The sequence below is a fragment of the Aythya ferina genome, assembly GCF_964211825.1.
Source record: "Aythya ferina genome assembly, chromosome: 2".
Lineage (NCBI taxonomy): Eukaryota > Metazoa > Chordata > Aves > Anseriformes > Anatidae > Aythya > Aythya ferina.
The window spans coordinates 140,447,484-140,467,672 of record NC_140297.1 but is presented as its reverse complement, the minus strand read 5'-3'; the positions used below and the strand labels follow the sequence as shown (position 1 = coordinate 140,467,672).

The window sequence follows — 20,189 nt, the reverse complement described above, 5'->3', positions numbered from 1 at the left end:
TTTTGCCCTCTAATGAGGCATGTACAATTTAATAATGGGAAACATTAATAGATTTTCAAATAAAATCAGAATAATTCTGTGTGGCCTGAAAGGTATATGTAATGTGTATTTCAAAAATTATTGCAAGGTTTCAATATTAAACCTTAAGTAGGTAATAAAGGCATACAAAGACCCAGAAAAAAAGGGACATTTTCTTATTAAATGTTAGCCAGTTACATTCCCTTTAAATAATGTAATTTAATGAGAAGCTTGAACTTGCAGCACCACCCAACGGTAGTTACTGTTTGCTACAAAAACCAGGTTTTTGAAGATCTGTTGACTGCAGTGAGGGTTCTGGTAATGGTGTCAAATAACTGCCGGAGTGGTAGCAATAAGCTTTAAGGCTACATTATGAACTGAAGATTGACATTTTTCAGACTGATATTACCTAATTATGTCTTTGCCAACACAAATGTAGTTTACGAAAATTGAACTTTACAGCAGAACTGTAAGAATTAGTAATCTTTGTTGCTTTTATAATCTCAAGAATGTAGCAATTTGGTTTAGTGCAAATAAAACTGTTTAAATTTACCTCCTAAAAATCAACCATTTACTTCATTTTTCCTCTTTCCAAAACCTTCAAGAAATGATAGTTCAACCTTTGAATGAATGATGCTGGTGCTGAAAACAAATTTACTGAAGACATCTTGCAATGGCCACATGATTCCAGTATTTTGCTGTAGAATTCAATTTGAAGGTGAGAAAAAAATGAAAATAAGTTACCATGCACTGTACAATAAATTGCAAAAAGTTCAAATATCGTTTTTGTTTTTATCAAATACATGCTGAATTACATTAATGTACTCCCAAGCCATGTTGCAAAATCCTTTTCAACATGCTTGAAAAAAAGTTCTTAAACAATATTTTTCTCAAATAATTCAGAAATGCAGAACAATCTGCAATCCTGAACCAAATGTGGGGCATAAGAGAGTAATAAGTCAAAAGGTAGCCATTTTAGATTATGATGATCATCCTGGGAGGTGGAGGGGAAAAAGAGCAAAAGGAAGAAGAGAGACTGGGAGGAGAGATAGAGAAAGGAGGAGGTAAAAGATGTGTACAATTTGCACATTATGTTGAACTTTACAAGGCTTGTACCTTTTACATTTAAATAAATTTAATATATTACACTTATTTCTTGTCACATAAACAGAATTTTAAATATTTGCTAGAAATTATTTTTTTTATTTTTAATATACGTCTGCAAAAATACAGACCATGACTGGTTTAAAGAATGATAAACGTGGTGTGTCTTTGTATCACCCTGTTGCATTCTCTTCCCTTTAAAACCATGCACTAGTGAAATTTATTTTTAAAAATAATATAAACTGTTGAAAATGGCTGATTTATTCTTTTGTTTTTTGTTTTTTTTTTGCAAGTTGCAGCCCCAAGAAAATAATTTAAGTGTTCAGCTAAATCTGTGTCCATGCAAAAAAGTTTCTTTAATTTCATACAGTACAGTATATCCACAGAATTTATTTTTCAGAGAGTCCATCACATCTGGGGTTTCACTGTATCTATAGCTGGAGGTATGAAGCCCACCACTTGAAGTCTTGAACCTTTCCAGTATGAAGAGTTTTCAGATCTCAAGTAACTGTTTCAAATGACAGTTGACTTTTCCAGCATCCTTGCATTCTTCTTTTCTTCCAATGTCTGCAAATCCACTGACTTGTAACATGGCTTCATGGGAGGTTAACTCCATTTCTGTGGCATAACCAAGCTTTAGGGAGGGAGGGCAGATAAATAAAGAAACAGGAGCAACAAAATAGATATGCCATTGAAAAGGACTTTTGTTGCATGAAACAGATTGATTCTTTTAGTTTAGTCCATGGCTTCAGATTGGACCAAAACTGAGTGTCCCTGAACTCCAAACCTATCAGTTCTTCATGACTTCAGTCCTTCACCTGAGGGCCTTCTGTAGGGCACAATGTGTGCAACTTCCTTGAGAACACAGGATCGCGTTGTAGCCCTAGAAACAGGCTCAGAAGACACAACATTAAGCATGCAGTGTTACCAGGGTTTGCGACCTGTAATTTTATTTTTTTTGTAACGCTGGTTGCTATGACAACAGTTTCACAGACGCTATGAGCGAGCATACGAAGGTCCTGTTGAACTTTCAAGAGATGATTGGGAAGCTCTTCTGGTGAGAGGAGCTAAAGTTGGGTCTACTAGGGAAGAAGGAGGGAAGAGTTTGAACCACCCAATCACCATGTTGGACAGGTCCAGTTCGTCTAAAAGTATCTGTGCCACTCCCATAAAGGATTTGTGATCCATACGTCCATAGTCTCCCCAAACAATTATCTGTTAGCAAAGGAAACACAAGAAAATAGAAAAAAAAAATCAGCAACAATAACAAGAGCTTCAGTCTGATTCTTCAGATGCCTCCACTTAATTCTGTGTAGTAAAGAATTAAATATTCCACTGCTGATATAGTTCAGTGTATATTACTGATATAGTTCAGCTTATATTACCACAATGCAGAGGCACTAATGAGCAGGGCAGTAACTGAGCAGTTATCTATTATACTAAGAAAGCTGAGTGAGATAAGGAGCACATTGTAGTACAGACAAAATAATCTACAACTGACTTTTGTCTAGCACTTTCTACTTGGTAGTCATCAATAGGTGTGTTACTGTGCTATTTTGGTAATCAACAAGTCTTTGAAACGGTAGAACTTGCCAAATTACGCATGAAAGATTTTTGAAAATCATTCAGTGGGAACTGAATAGGTGGCATTCTCAGATTCAGAAGAGTATTGATGCAAATTACCTGTAAAACTTTTCCTTGGGGACTTTCTTCAAATGATAGAAGTTGCTGATAAAGCGGTTCCAGCGTTTTTCTTGCTACCTTTGTTTTCTTTTTGGCTATGCAGACTCCATTTTCTAATAGATACACCTTTACATATGGTGCTGAGAAGGGAAGAAAAATAAATCTAAATTTTTGCATAAAAGATGCAATGTTCTATCACCATATGCTAAAATCTGCCTTTTACCAGATACATAACATATATAATAAGTCTCCACAAGCAGTATTAACATTTATTAACATGCGAAACATCCATGCGTTTTCTTTACCCCCCCCCCCCCAAAAAAAGAAAAAATAATATCCAGATTTTGACCTTGAAAAATCAGGTATTCCTATCTATAGCATCACTTTACTGTACAGTATGCAAAATAGGCTTGTTAAGTAAATGAATGACTTGCATTGAGTTTGGTGAGATCTGGATCAATGCTCCAAATTGTTAGTAATTTAAAATAATCTACTAGGTGAAAATTAGTGAAGAAACGACTCTGACACAATTTCTATTTTGGCAGAAGAGCTTGCTAGAAGTATTAATATATCGTCCTTTCCACAGAGTGTTATAGGACATCAGATTATAAAAAAAGGACTAAGTTATCTACTAGTCTACTTTGCAGAGTAGATACCTATTCCACACCTCTTGTTGATTCCCTCTTCACTTCCCTCAAAGTTCACATTGCTAAGACTTTTCTACCTTACCTGGCAGTGTCTTTGAACCTGGTTTTACAACAAGGCCACGGGCTCGGATAATTTCTACTTCCAATTGTCCTTTTTTGTCCATCATTCCCACCTGGATATCTCCTAGAGAACACACACACACAAAAAATAGGATGAATATTCAATGACTTGTATCTTCTGCAACCTACCAATAAGTATGATCCAGATGTGAACACTTTTAGATAACTTAATACCTATTCTCTTCACTACTATTTATATTAGTAAACAATAAAAAAAAAACTTTAATAACTCCTCATCTCCCTTTTCCTGTGCCTCTATTACTTCTAATTAAATTCTATATATCTGTCTCAAGAATTTCAGAGAAATAAAGGCAGCAAGGGAATTAGTACAAAGCTGCTCTATGAAATTGCTTGGAATCTCTTCACCCTGCCTCTAGTTTAAGAAAAGGTATGAAAAAATACTTCTGCATGTAAAAAGTCTGTAAGAACAATAATAAATACTTTGCACCTAAATTCCCATTTTTATTCAATACTAGCCAAGTACTTCAGAGAAAAAATAGGTCTCAGCCACATTTCAAAGATGGAAAACTGAAGAAGAACAGATTAAAGACTGAATTTTTCAAACCACCTTTTTACTTTTGAATATCCTAATGAGTATCCAAAATTATTTTCAGCTAGGGCTCAGGTTATAGTGCTGGTCCTAACTGACTTGTTCAAAACCTCATGGGAAATCCTTATTTAAAGAACTGGAACCTAGATAATTTCTGTGTTCTAATTACCAGACCCAGTAGTTTATTTTATATCTATAGGGCAAAAATGCTTACCCATTGATGGTGTTGCCAAAGTCTGTCGCCCTACGAGCTGGGCAGGACCAAGACCATCCAGAAAATCACTGAACTGGCTATCTGCAGCCAACCTCACACCAGGGAAAATCAAACTGAAAAAGAATGTTGGAAATAAATAAGTAAAATCAGTAAATACTCTTGATCTTGCCTTTTGCTTTGTTTTCTAGATGTTTTGCCTTTATCAGTTATAATTCTGGTAATACTGCTTACAAGGAACTTATTTACACTGACAAGACAACAAAATAATTACTGTAATTGTCAAAACTTCCTGGTGTTCAACATGTAGTAATTCAGCCTCCAGCATATAATCACTTGAGCAGGTGAAGGAAGTGCTAATCCTCACTGATTCTAACTTCCACAGTGTTATTATTGCGTCATGCTCTCTTTTCCCAATATATCAAAGGCCTCTTAATTACTGTAGTATTAATAGGAGATCAGTTCAATAAGGTATTAATACATGCCCTTACCAGTACTTTAGTTACATGAAGGTAAAATTTCTTATGCTTCTCAGTCAACATCAACTCAATGGCTGAATGTCAAAAGTATCCAGTGAAATAAATATATTAGACGGAACACTGGTCACTATTATTAAAAGCACCTTTTAAAATTATCATTCATTATATATGTCATATATTATGTCTTGGGGAATGACATATATTCAATAATGGAAATGAAATTCATCATGGAAAATGACCAAAGTACCTCAAAATTCAGATTCTTGCCATAAATTCTATGCGACCAAATAAAGGTCAACAATTACTAAGAAAAACAATCTGGTCAATAACTGCTTGAGAAAAACAGTAGTCTTCTAGATGATCAATTAAAAGAAAAGGTCGAAAAAACTAGTGAGATTTGTAATGACCAACCATAAATAAACGTCCATCTCAAGTGCATACAGCACATTGACCAGGACTTTTGAGATGTATCATCCAGTAAAGGTATATTGTCCAATGCTGGAAATACCACTAAAACAATGTATCCACAATAAGACTTGTCTGGCCAGTGCCTCGGACATACCACTCAGAGGTCCATAACTTTTATGAAAAGCATATGGGACATTAAAATACATGACAGTCTCATACTTCCACACAGATGGAGTTGGAGAGAGACTTTTTTTTTGGCTACAGGAGAAAAATTAGGCTTGGTCTTTGAGCAGTGTATCAATAACACTAGCTTGTGGAAGGGATTTTGACTGAACATGACCTACAGCATTCACCTCACTTTTGTCTAACCATCAGTTTTGTGCAGAAACGACAGGTGACCACGATAGTAACTGCTGCTTACTTTCCCTCGGAGCTGTAGCTGTTCATGCTCCCATCCGTCGACTCGCGGCTGGCCTGACGGGTCATCCAGTTCCTCATCTCCACGGCCAGCCCCGTCTCAGTGCTCCTCTGGACGGTGCTCCGCAGCTTCTTACCCCCTGCCTCTGTGGAGACAAAACAGAGGTCTCCATCGCACCGTGCCACCCTAGCTGGTCCTGCAGGGCACCGCTCCACGCCGCAGCAGCAGTAGAAGCCAGAAATCACTGACCTGTACCGAGTCTTCCATTAAAAAATATCAGTATTTTATTAATAAGCAAGCAGACAGAACACTCATCATAAATACCTGTTGAGATACCTTAGTCCTGTCACTACCAGCTATTCAGACACAATACACAAGTCTGCCTGTGGAGGTAACCAGATTTACACCAGCCGTAATCTAGTCTGCTTAAAATACGTTTCCTATGGATGAACACATCCCTCCTAGGGATTCAATTAGAGTGCTGCCATTATGTCAAAACCTGCAGTGTCTCAGGAATGTTTTAATCCAGCTGAATTATTGGATTTAAGAACATTTGGTCATTATCTGCTTGCAGACATCAAGCTACAGACATCCATTAGTGAGGACAGTAAACAACAAATCAAGGACCCTTCCCATCCCCTAAAAAATACCATAGTGACCCTTATGCACAATATGAAACTTTATTTCCATCTCCAAGAGTAACATTTTTTGTATCCATTTGCATAGCTTAATTTTAGTTGTAAAAACAGCAAAGTGAGAGATAGCTGGGTACTGGATAAGGGAAAAGTACTCAAAACTTAGTAAAGGAGAAAAAAAAAATAAAAGAACTGAATATAGTATTAGTTTAGTGTCAGAATTTTGATCAAGACCTCAGACGGAAAATGTATTAAAATTCCAGAAAACAAAAATCAAGAACTGCATAAAGCCTCAGTTTTTCTTTCATGAATAAGACAGTCACTCCACATCATTTCTGATTTTAATTATTCCCTGCAATAGTGCAGGGAATGCAGTATTCCAATTTCATTTACCTATTCAATGGATAAAACCCCCTCACAATAATGTGTGATATACTGATTACAGAGTAATAACTCTAAATATACATGACACCAAATGATACCAGATTTTTTAATCCACTTGATGCACTGAGTGGGCAGAAATATCCAAGATCCTGGAACATCTAGGACCTTGTCCTCTTCTGCAGTCTTTTGTAGACTGCTGTCCTTTCAGCTCCTCTGGCTCATCCCACACCAGAGGGCAGAACAGCAAGGAGGGATACATGTCAGGTAAAGAACATGGGGATTTTCGAGAAGTGGGAAACAGATACCTCAAATACCTTGAAAACCCACTGGCCCCATCAAAAAATGTTTAATAACTTTTCAGTAGCATTTAGCTGTCGTGAGACATGATGCATATCAGCATCATGAATGGTTCATTCACGCCTTGTAGTCATGTTAGAAGTCACATGACTTCTATACATTCCTTAATACCACAACTTTTAATCAGTACAATATAAATAAAAGTAAGAAAAACAATTTTGCTGTAGATTTTCACCTTGCCCCTTAGGTACCATCCATTAATTTGGTACCTACACAGAAAGAAATCATTTTTTTACTCTGTCAAAGCTAGTTCTGAAAATACCCATTATTATCTGGAGCAATAAATTCATATATAAAATAAAATACAAGGCTAACATGACATATGGAAAATGAAGGGCAGAAGTCAACAATTGGGTTGTATTGTTCCAACTGTCTGCTCTTCTATTTTTTATATTAAACTAATGAAAGCTGGCAGCTGACTTCCAACATTGGTCCAACATTGGTCTAAAATCCAATCATTCAGATCAAAGAAACATTACTGCAAAACTGCCTGGAAAAAATGTGCCATTGTCTTGTAGAGAAGGTACACAGTGTTACAGCTGAATCTGAAAGGTACGCGGCTCCCGAAGCTCCACGCTCCATTCACCAAAGTATTGTTACAGGATGTCACCCTTCCGATGTTAAGAGCTCTTTTGATTACTTAGTATTCATTCTTGTTAAATGGTGGTAATTTTCATTTCATTCTTGTAAACATGAATTATACAAATTTAACAGAACGACTCCATCTTGCATGATTCTTCAAGTTTTTGTACCATATTTCAAAGATTTTTGGGGTTGGGATAAATATGAGTTTGACTATATGATACATGAAAGAGTATTACAGTAACTTTTATTAATTAGCAAGGCAGATTTTTTCTCTGAATTATAATTTAAATTTTGTATCTGCCTTTGCAATACCAAAACATTCATAGAAAAAAAATCAACACATCTGTTGCATATCAATTTACTGAGAAATTAAGGCACAACTAGTGTAATTGCCATTCAAGTCTTCATAGAGACACGTGTTTCACCAGCTGTTCTTTGCATCCCTTTGCACCAGTGTTCCTTTCCCACATTCACATTAATTGAAATAAGTGCTCTGGTTCGCAGGAAGACAAGCCAACAGCTGAGAAGATGCAACTTTGTTAGGGAATGAAAGCTGAACATTAAGTATAAATGCAGGTGATAAACAGGAATTATTTGGACCCTAACGCTGAATTTAAGGAGGGTCCAAAAGAGCCAATGTGAATAACAATTTTCAAGTTTTCAGCAGAAAATGGCACAGCTCTCTGATGGCCTCAAAAGAGGAAGATCTGACCTTTCGGCAGTAAGGCTGATGTTAGCACGATGCTAATCATGATGTTGATGCTTCTTGAAATAAGAACTGAAGATTTTAACAGCAAAATGGCATTTTGAAACAGAAGCTCAGAAAAAGCCTCAGCTCACAGACATCACTCCAGAGCTGCCGTTTAGAGATGAGTATTCTTTCAGATTAAGCTTGGCTAAACTAATATGTAATAATAGACATGAGAAATGCTTAAACGTGATTTCACAATACTACCACTACTTTGGTCCCTGGAAAAACATAACAAACCAAATCACAGAGTTTCTCAAGCAATTTAGATGCAAAAATGGTATTTATATGATTCATAGTTCATGTTTCATAAGTTCAGCATTAAAATACTTAAAAGGTTGCAAGCAGTAATAAAAATGTGAAGCATTCTCAGCTCAAAGAAAGTCTTCGGTAGCACACTTACAAGCTGTAGCTGGTGGAAGACCTGGCTGAAGGTCTTACTGCTCCAGTAAATTCAAACTGTTTCCCCTCATCCTTACCTAGAAATTAGAATACCCTCAGCTGTGTTGATTCAACTACTTGTGTGTCTGCCCTCTTTACCAGATCTAGCCCAAAAGTAACCAACCAACAACACTTTTAGAAGTTGTTCTTCTTCTAAGACCGATCATTTCATAAAACCAGTTCTGAAATCATACATTTTAAAGATCCCAAATGAAATGATGCTGCTCTCTAGCTAGATCAGTAACTTGAGGGTGCATCTGCCTTACACAAAAGTAAACACGGAACTGGTGCCAGTGTAAAGGTGGCAATCTGGATTCGTAATCATCAAGTACTTACACATATACACTCACTTCACACAGTTTTTAACTTCTCCCAATGAAAGGATGAGGAAATGAGAGGATTAGTAGCGTATTTTGTTGTTAAGTATGCTGCTGACCACCTACTCTGAAAATAAATTTCCTCATAATTTACTGAACTCTAATAAAGAACATTGAGAATGTTCTCCAAATTAGCATAATCTAATTGCCCTAGAAAGAAGAAATTTCTCTTAAGTCGCCAGCAAAAATATGGAATGCATTATCTGAAAAACACTAGTTCAGATTCTTATGGCTATATTGAATGGAGTGGAATAAATTACCAGAAATAATTGCTCTGGCATTTATGAAAGCACATTCATTCTTACAGTTAATCACGTTGGTAATTTAACTAATATGGTTACTGCAAATAGACTCTACAGGCCGTATTTTCTAAATTACTTGTGGATTTATTTGCTCCCATAACAAGGAGTGCAAATCGCTTGGAAATGAAGGGTGCAGCACTCCTGATGTGATCTTCCATACCAGATGAGGGCAAGCTGAAGACTGCAGTGAGCACAACAGATTAGCTTCTGTGATCTGGGATCCAGCCAGATGATAACTGCCTCTGCTGGGGGAATGCACAAGGTCTCAGCTTGCTGTCGGCAAGTGTCTGCTAGGAGAGCCCCAGGAGAGGACACTGCTGGTGCAGGCAGAGGCCAGCTGGTTATGCTGGTCCCCATGTGGTATGTGAGCTCTCGGTTGGACTCTCATGGAGTACAAAGCAGCTGTGGCTTCAGAAACACACTTGAGCGCTTGAAGTGCCACTTCCCACCAAACAAAAATGGTTGAGTAAAAACTGATTCATTTTTTTCATCTGAACTCAGGAGTTAGATCCACAAAGAGCATGAAGTGACTATTTTCCAAGAGCAAAACTCTCTAAGTATCTGGAGACCTGCTCTGGGCACATGAAGAACAGGTTAGATAAAATTATCAGAGAGTCTAAGAACACCTGAGCCTACCTAAGAGAAGTGGACAGGGTAGGTCTCAAATCCCCTTGCTGACACACAGTTATAGATCTGGCACAGCCCTGTTTTTGGCATTTAGCTCTTGTTTAAGCACTGCAGGGAAACACAGCTCAGCAGTTTCTTTGCTTGCATCACCCATAGACCTCAAGCTGCCAGTATGGGTTAGGATCTCCTTATTTAAGCAAGATCTGGGAAACCCAGATTCCACCACCACCTCAATTTAAGAAACTTTGAGCCCATCTTACCTGCTCTCAAGACATTGCTCACCACCAGCTCATGAAGTGTCCTGTTACCGCCCTTCTGATGGAGTTTCTCCCCAGGGCATAATGCAAGCACTTCTGAAGCCCAAAGAGCCTCTGCAGGGCAGGAGCAGCTATAACCACTGACCTTCCCTTTGTACTTGTAGGGAAGAAGGGAAGATATTTGTACTGGTTCTTCCTTTCACGTATATCTCAATACAGAACACTATGAAATTCAGACTGGGATGGGAATGGCCTGCCAGAGGAACCCAAAAGCAGTGCTGCCTTCAGTATGGATGCATTTCAGTATGGGGACAGCCAGGCAGGAAAAGTTTGACAGAGCCTAGACTAACAGAGCCTCAGTCTACACCATGCCTACAAAATCCTCTGAAAAATCCTATCCTGTCCTACAGGAAGGAAGGAACTGCCCCAAAGACACATGGTGTTCCCTTCCAGACGGCCAACAAAGACTGAGAATGGAAGGACTTTGGGGTGGAGAAGCCACACTGACTGTCCACATCACAGGCAGCAAAGGAACTACATTTCCTCTTTAACAATTTCATTGTGCTCCACTACATTTTGAGGTGCCCACACACCTTCCTCTAAAACAGAGCCTCACAGCCTCTGGTCAGAAGAGGTTTTCAAATTTCTTGGGAGCCCTCATTAGCTTTTCATTTTCAGTCAAGAAATACTTTTTCACTCTTGACCCGTGCCTTTTTATTTCCTCCTCTTCCTTTCCTCTGGCCACACTGGAAGCATGGTTAGTTAAGATTAAGGTTAATTAAGACAGCACCTAAGAAAAAGTGAAAGAAAGACAGATGTGAATGAAATGATCAGCTGCAAATCGGGTCCCATTCTCATTGAACTCCCATATACGGGACTCAAGAGGCAGCCATCAAAAATCTTGTCTGTTCATGGGATAAAAAGCTCAGACTAAATTGCAGCATCCTTTTGTCTGTATTTCATTTCCCTTTCATGGCAAGGCTGCTCATACTTCCAATCTGGAAAAGATCCCCCCTGGCTTGTTGTGGCTGTGTGATGTGAGGTCAGTTCACCACATGCTGCTCCCAGGCAATGCTGTGGTTTAAGGCAGGCACCTGCTCCTTATTCCCTCCCACTTCTCAATGTGTTTAAAGTTGTATTCTGCCACTTTAATTTCCCTGCTCTGCTCATTTTCATTCTCCTGATAGTTTTAACTGATCCTTCTGCAAATATTTAAGAGCATCAGACAACAGAAATTGCTTTTGTCTGCGTGGGGCATCACTTCAAGCTTTTCAACACTTGTGATCCCAAGAGCTTTTAAAATATTTTTACAAGACTGAGGTATTAACAAGAACTGTATTTCCCATACATGATAATTACTTTAATGTTTCTAAAATTCCTGTATCCCCTGTATTATTATACAGAATCGGTACTGAGCATGCTACATACAAAATTGACACATTGCTGCCTCTGACAGCTTTCAGCTTCTTTTCAACACCTGTGCTGCGCACCATGCTCTGGAGATCCCAGCTTGGCATAAAGGGAACCGCAGCAGCAGGGTCTGGAGCTCGGTCAATTCTCCTGACAAGGAAATTACCTCTGATAACAGCCCCCCAGCACGCTGGGAGCCACCCCAGGGAACCAGTCTGGATGGGTGCTGGCGTTACTGGTGTTCCTGCCATCCTCTGGGATCTCCACTTCTCTGTTGGTTACTTGGCCCCTACCATATGACAGCAAACCAGCTTTCAAGACTTTTGGTTGGATTTCTTGTTTTAAGGATGTTGAGTACAGATTTTGGCTGCAGTATTGACACAGTGAAGGACATTTTTAAGTATAATGTAGAAGTGCATACTTCACAGTACACACTGAAACAGAAACCCCCCATTTCCATACATAATCCCAACTTCTCTTAATATTTCAGAAAAGAATGCCTTTTTTTTTTTTTTCACCTCCATATTCATTGTACTGATATCAGGAGCTGCTGTATTTAGAGAAAAAAGCTTCAGCTATGCATTTTTACTTTCTAACTTAATCTTTACAGCTTTCCAGCTTTTCAAATACAAAACTTATGTGATAAACACTTACCTAAGAACATTTTAAAAGGCACAATCAAACACCAAGCGTGCCCTATTGAAATGATAACAATATACACTTTTTGATTTTATAAGCAAAGAAAACATTTAATATATATATATATATATATATATATTTAACTGCCTACTTGGCCCATGAGTGATCAGGACATCCTGATTATGCTTGTGCTACTTTGTTTTATTTTTTATTTTACTAGTAGGCTGAGAAGGACAACACAACCGTACACAGCCACTCAGGCATTTCCAGCACCATTGCAGCAGTCTCTGCTTCTGTTACGGGTAAGACCATGACTCTTGTACGTGTGGCTGGAGGACCCACCAGCCAAAAGCCTCTTAGGATTGCTGTAAAGCTAAACACAAAGATGTGACACCAAAGAAGAGTTTTGCTTTTCAGCCCACAGCTGCATGCCCCATTGCCAAGTGACCCGAATGAACAGCATATTGGGTACCCTCACTTAGCTGTGATCCCATAGAGATTGGTGATCTGGCAATTCAGACAGAATAGGTCTGACTTTGTGCATAAGCAGATAGGTAGGATTTTATACCCACTCTGTACATCCCGTACCGCAATTTGCTTGACTACAGAAAGTGCAAAGCAGCGGGAAATCAGCCTTATCCCCAGGCTATTAAAATCCTGAAAAAATAGAGCAAGCAATTTTGTAGTATTACATTCTAATTTTACATACCGTTTACATAAGGAATCGCTAGCTAGGTGCACATCTTCACCATGAGCAACCTCTAAACCCAGCCTTTGATTTTGCCAATGACAAAGGACGACCATCTTGAGTAAAAAGAAACCATCGCTGCAGTTCTGTGTTATAATGCTATTAGGTTTATATGCACATTTTCCTGGATGAAGAGCATCCTTGTGTGCTCATTAATGACAGTTATTCCACGCAGCGCCAAGAGCAGATTACAACTTCTGAAACAGTGAAGTGTTTCTGTAACGAGGAGCTCACAATTGCTCTTCATTTTTGTATTACATGAATTGGGATGTATTTTCTAAATACATAACAACACTAACAGCATTCTTTAGCCCAATCTTGTTTATTTTTAGTATAGCTGGAATGATTACATACATTATCAGAAGGATCTGTGCAGCAGTTTTGAATGATGTAGTGAGCGTGTTGAAACAATTCAACATCCTCTGTTAGGGTCTAATGAGATAGATGGTGCCAAGTAGTTGGATGGCTACTGAGATTACACAAATTAGGAACAGATCTTCCTCTTAGCTTTGTCTAAAATGAGTAATGGTACCATGCAAATACCGTTATTTAAATAACCGCAGCTCCCCAAACTCCGACGTTTCACACTGTAATGACCCATTTTCAAAGCACTGCTGTTAAACATTTACCTCTGCAATTGAAAAAGCGGCAACGCAGCCAGCCACCGCTCTGCTACGCTGTTGACCTTGCCACTGACAATGACAATTACAGCATGTTGATTTAACTCGGACAGGTTTTTTCAGGTTTATGTTCACAGCTGCTGACGCAGCCATACCCGAGCTGTTCAGGTAGATGCTGCTGTGTAACACAACAAATATGAGAAATACAGATTTAAAACTCTGCTGGGCATTTCCATCATACAGTCAGCTGAAGCATGCTATACTTTCTTTGAATGTCAACCCTTCTCCTCCACTCTCCTCTGTTGGTTTTCCAGCCAGTCCCCAGACTCCACGTGTTTTGTTCAAGCCACATTCTCTGCTTTGCTGGCAGCAGTATAGCTATTCCTATGCTTCTTTTTCAAAAGGTTTTATCTGCCTTGGGACTGAAAAGGCAGACAAAAATTGCTGGAAATGACTTCTGTGCTACCTCTGCCTGCCCTGGAGCCAACCAGAGGAGCTGTGCAGGTGGGAGAGCCAGCCCTGCAGCATGGACGGAGAGGTGGACTGGAGTCAGTCCCCAGGCAGTGTGGTAGCAGCAAACAAAGCATAAAATTTAACGTCATACAGATTCTGTTGAGTGATTTTTATCCTCCACATGAGCCACCCCACTTTCGCAGGGGATACACAGTAGCCAGCCTCTGGTGTGTTAGCATCATTCGAGCCTGTGCTCCTTAAAGCTTTGTCCTTTACAGCTGACACCTTTCCACAGGACAAAATACCCTTCTCTCACCTTCCACCTCGACTCTGCCTCTGCACATTCCATGCAAGCAAGGTCATCTTTACCACCAAGGCCAAAAAATAGGCCAATTCCCCCAAGAAGATGTAGCTACTCTCATTTTCTTCACCGCCTGATAGTCCTGCTATTACTTTATTCTTTTTAAGAGGACAATTTTAAAGCATAACGGCTTCATGTGCAGGATCCTCTTCACTTTAATAATTACTGTGTTAATGAATTTATTGTTACTACTTCCCCCATTTTCTATTTCTGGTTAAATTATTGTCTGCTTGTTATTGTCTACTGGGACCTCCAGAGGGACAGCGTGATCTGGTGGCCTAACCACAGGAACTGAATCCAGGAACTGCACAGCTTTATTCCAGCTCTACCAACGAGCAGATGATTAATCTGTGAACAATGCCACTGAAATCAATAATAGTGCTCAAGTGAGCAGTCAAAGACATGTTTCAAGTCCTGCTCCTTCACTCACTGGCATCAGTGGCACACTCCTGCTCGCACCTACGTGATCAAATAACTTTTCCAACCAGGTTTCCAGATAGCTACCAGCTAGCTAACAGCAGCATGCAACGGGTTTGATTCCTACTGAACCCCTGTGGCCACACTCAAGAAACTTCTTTTGGCAGACATCACTATGCAGAACTGCAATGTATATTCTCCTCAGCTAGCAAAACTCATTCCTGCTATTTCTGGCATGATTGTCTTGGGCTGGAGAACATTCTGTGGCTTTTTTTTTTCCCCTCTCTCCAATTGCCTTTTGTTTTTCTAACATACTGGGAGACCAAGATGCCTTCCAGTTCTTTCTGAATTAATTTATGTCTTAAATTATCATAAATTATCTCTCGAATTGTCTTCAGCACCTGCAAAGCATTTGATTTTCCTCTTGAATCTCACAGCTTTGCTACCACCCAAAAACTCAGTGTTTTGGTGAAGACGACATTAGATTGAAATACAATCCCTTTTGGAGGGCATATTTCTGCATGCAGGTATTGCCACGAGTGGCTTTTCCATGGCTGCACTCCTGACAACCTGCCATTTAACAGCACAAATCAACACCTCAGTGTAAATGCAAGGCAGAAGTGAATGTAAGGAGCATAAAACGGAAAGTGTAGCACAAATTTAGTACAGCAAACAATACACGCTGTGTAATGTGAGGAAACACCAAGTTAACAATCCCACTTGTAAAAGCAGACATAAGCTTTCTAGTGACCACATGTGATCCGAGCCTCTGCCTTCCTCTGTGTGTGCTGGATAACCTTCAGTCCTGCATGCAAAAATTCACTTGCTCAAGCACATTTTCCAGTCGACCACAGGAAACTTTAGTAAACTCAAATCCACCGCTTTTAAATATCTTATGTGCGTGAAATTTCGCATTATCGCTACACAGATGTCTAAAACAATGTCACAAACATTTACATTTGAAACTCCCCAGTTGTTTGAATTTAATGACAAAGTTTCCTTTAACTTCAACAGAGCCAGGATTAAGAGACAAAATGTGAGGCTCAAGATGCTTCAAGAGCAGCTTCAAGATTCACACCGCATGCCTCTCTTCGATGACATCCACGTAATTTGAATCTGTTCCGAGCACCAGGTGATGCTAATTCCCACTTTAGGATGCAGGCTGTGCCCTCTATTATCCACAAAGGTAACAAAATATACTAAAGACATCTTCTGAAAACCTTGACACTTCCATAACAGATGTAATCTGCTCTGGTACCACATGAAGTGTTAATTCTGGGTGTGCACAAGCACAGCTACCAGAAGTACACTAACAATGGAAAAAATATTGGGGGGCAAACCTGAAGGACTCGCGTAGCTGATTAGCAAGTCAGAAACACAAGGACCAGTATCAGAGCCCTGGGCTGTAAACCTGGCCAACCCATGACAAGTTCATGCCTGCCACTGAGCTGGAAACCTGCAGCCTCTCCACAGCCTCTTCAGCGCATCACAGCTTGGATGCCAGGGCTGAAGAAGTCTCCTTTCTTCATCAACTGACACTCAAATCTGTCTTCTCATTCATGGTGTTCTAAAATGGCTTCTGAATTTGTTCCTATTAATACCTTCTTTTGACTTACTTTTTCGTGACTTTGAAACTTGACATTACAGATGTACTTTCCTACCCAAAGGCATACCTATGGGCCAGCGTATTCATTTCAGCAGCTAATGAACATAAGTCTTCAAGGGTGCATCATAAATAAATGCCTCAACAAGAACAGATTTTCTATTTGTATTAAAAGTGTGACTGAGTGGAAAATGTAAAAGCACCTCTGTGTAGTGGGTTATCTTTTTTTTTTTTTAACCTATTCATCATACACAAAAATAACTACCTCTTGAGGATGTATAACTTATGTAGTGGGTTTAACATTTATCTTTTACAGATTAAAGTGTAAAGCAGTAAGTACACAAACATGGGAGCACACATACCACAACAACTTAAGGACACTGCGGGTACAAAAATATAATTGCGTAAAAGCATCCAGAAGACAACAAATTAAAATAGGGCACAGAGGTGATTTGCATTCAAAAAAAAAAAAACACAAAAAACACAGCTTTTTATTTTTTTCTTTATAACCCCAGTGAGTGCACTAGGGAAAGCAGCTCAGCTGTCATGCCCGCCATGCCTCTGTGACCTGGTGTGTCTGAAGGCTCAGGCAGCAGAGACTCAGCTGTGCAGAAACTACACAGCAATTGCATCTCTGCTTTTTCATTTGAACTACACGAAATGCATTTTAAAGCGTAGCCTACATCTACATAGGATCAGATAACTTAAATAAACACAACATGTAAAAAAAACCTGTATATAGTCGTTTAACACTACTTTTTAAATAACTTGCCAGCACAAACGAAATAAATCATTACAATTGAATTAACATTAAACTAACAGGTATTCTTCTATTGATTTCCATAAAGTTCAGATTTCTTCAAGTCAGTGAATAGCTTTAAACATAGACGGGTCTCAACTGAGGAATAAATCATTATTTTCTTTTCCTAGAGAAGTAAAGAAAACAGACCAGAACAATACAAATCAATACTCTGATTTCACACTGGGCTAATGCCATTATTGTAACTAAGAATCAGGACTGAAGAGACAACTGTTCTGGAATGGATGGAACAACCTTTAAAGAATACCTAAGCATTTTAGCATAATTTATGATATTTTCAGTCCTTTAAAAATGTGTGTTTTCATCCGCAGAGTTTATTAGCATGTCAAAAGATTAAACAAAATGCCCTCTGAAGCCTACCCTTCAGTCTACCGGCAATATTTTGCAGTTCATTTCTCTGTTCATGGCAGGGAACAGATGAGAGTACTGAAGGACAGCACATTTTGCCCCAGGGAGGAGCTCCCTATTTTCTACATTAAGAGCCAACCCGACCAGTCCCTGAGCAGGGACCAGGGCAAAGGCAAGGCACCAACCTCGGCATCCTCATCAGCACGGAAAGACGCTCTGGGGATGACACTTCAGCGACTGCTGCACATGGAAAGATAAATCAAGACACGTGAAGGCTGGGGACAAACATATGCCACTGAACTCTCGACCTGGGATGCGGAAGGTGATATATGCTATGTTTTAAATGCAGATTATGAATGGTGCGCACACACAGCTGATATAAGACTGTCAAGTGGGATTGTACAAATACTGATATCTTGATTTGATATTGCTAAAATCTACCAAAGGTGTGATGTGCTCAACTAATGTCAACGAAATTAAGAAGTTTAAATGATTTCTGATAAACACTAGGAAGACTAAGCTCATGTAAATACATTTAAACGTTTTCTTTACAAAAGCAGGATTTTCAAAGTAAACTCACGAAACACAACTTTTGTCCCTGGGAGGGTTTGGTGCTGTGTCTGAGCACACACACACATCTGTTACACACATCCCAGACAGGAACCAGGACTTTTTATTTCTCAGGTTCTCCAGGGCTCCCCCCCAGTTACATGAAGCCAGATCCCCCTGCATTCCTCCTCTTTGCCATGTGAAGTTCTGGTCCTGCAACAAACGTATGGAAATTACGAGCGTGCTTTACAGCCGGGGCTGACTTTAGGGAGCAGAGACAGCCGGGTGTGAGACCTGCAAGCTCCACCTGGACTCTCCGCTCACTCCAGCCACCCCAAAAGCCCCCTGCCAGCTGCCGTGCCCCCCGGCCCCGTACCCGCCCGTCCCCGTCCCCTCACCTCCGTCCTCCTCCAGAGAGTTCATGCAGGGGAAGTACACGGCCAGCGCCTCGAAGGAGGCGGACAGGCTGCTCCGGCTCTGCGAGCGCTGCATGCTGCGCCCGCCGGCCGCCGTCTGCCGGCCCATCTTGGCCGAGCGGCACCCGCCCTTGGCGCGGTACAAGAAGCGCGGCGTCTTGGCGGCGGGAGGGAGGGATGGAGGGAGGGTACGGAGAGAAGGGAGCGCTGGGCGGGCTGCGAGCCGCCCGGCTCGGCGATGGCTCCGCCGGCTCCGCCGCTCGCGGTGGGGATGAGGCGAGGCGGGCCGGGCAGGGCAGGGCAGGGCCGGCGCCTGTCAGCGGGGCGAGCCGAGAGCGGGCGGCGCCGGGTGGGCAGGCGGGGGCGGGCCCGGCCGCCCTGTGGGGAAGGCGGCGCCCCGCAGGCACCGCCTGCATGGGTCGGGACGGGGGGAGAGGCTGAGAGGCTGAGGCAGAGCCGGTACGGCACCTGAGGCACGAACGGGGCTGAGGGGAACGGGGTGGCTGAGGCTGGCCACCCGTGGCACCTCTGGATCCAGCCGGTGCCACCCGTGGCCAAGCAGGGACACCCAGAACAGGGTGCCCAGCACCACGTCCAGGCGGCTGCTGAAGGGCTCCAAGGAGGAGACCCCACAGCCTCTGGGCAGCCTGTGCCAGGGCTCCGTCACCCGCACAGCACAGAAGGGCTCCTGGTTTCATTTCTGCCCCCTCTGTTTCAGCTCTGCCCGCTGCCAGTGGTCCAACACCCAGTGAGGAATCAGCCCTGCAACAAGAGGCAAATCCCACACCGCTCCTTCACTTCAAGCGAAGCTCCTTCACTTCTAAAGCAAAGCTTCAGAAGCTTCAAACTTCTAACACACACCTACATCCTTTGCAGATGCAAGGGTGTCTTTTCTGAATTCACACACTTTGCTCCTAGCTCCGGTACATCATTTGCATTTTTGATTTTATTGCTATGTTCTCACCACCATTTACCTTTCTGCTTATCCAGGATGATTTATTAATGCTGTGTATAGCATTTGGCAAATTGTCCCCCCAAACGGTAAGAAACTAAAGCACAGGACATCATTAAAACCATCAACTTACTGCTGTCTTTTGCAGCATCAACAACTCCTTCCCCTATAGTTCACAACAATGCAGAAGCAGTACCAAACCCTGCACATGGCTGTTGTTTTGCTACTGGCGCTTTAAACCACAACATTAGTACACGTGATTTTTTTTCCCCTGTTGTCTTTCAGAAGTCTTTAAATCCACCCAAATAATAGTAAATGATATTCAGGTTTTGATCTAACAAACTCCACAGTAAAAATGCCAGTTTGAAGCCAAACAAAACATCACAAAAATTGTTTATAGAGCTACACCTGGAGTGTATTCCATTGAGTTGATGACTGAAAAATGCTATTTGTGCTTGGATAATAATAAAAGATCTTGAACAGTCAACAGAGTTGTGCTTTG

General features: G+C 40.7%; 1 protein-coding gene across 33 annotated transcripts in view; it reads right to left on the bottom strand.

Annotated features, from left to right (window-relative positions):
- Window positions 1-1,200: 1,200 nt before the first annotated feature.
- RIMS2 (regulating synaptic membrane exocytosis 2) overlaps window positions 1,201-20,189 on the bottom strand; it is a 448,070-nt gene continuing 429,081 nt past the window's right edge. For 32 of the 33 annotated variants that reach the window (XM_084510626.1, XM_084510614.1, XM_084510622.1 and 29 more), the window contains 5 exons: window positions 5,642-5,783; window positions 4,337-4,449; window positions 3,535-3,636; window positions 2,806-2,945; window positions 1,201-2,337 (listed from right to left, as the gene is read on the bottom strand). In XM_084510626.1, the coding sequence (XP_084366752.1) occupies window positions 2,119-2,337; window positions 2,806-2,945; window positions 3,535-3,636; window positions 4,337-4,449; window positions 5,642-5,783 (716 nt within the window). In that variant the 3' untranslated portion in view covers window positions 1,201-2,118. Of the gene's footprint in view, window positions 2,338-2,805; window positions 2,946-3,534; window positions 3,637-4,336; window positions 4,450-5,641; window positions 5,784-18,717; window positions 19,036-20,189 lie in introns of those variants that run through there. The other variant, XM_084510624.1, reaches the window with a different exon arrangement.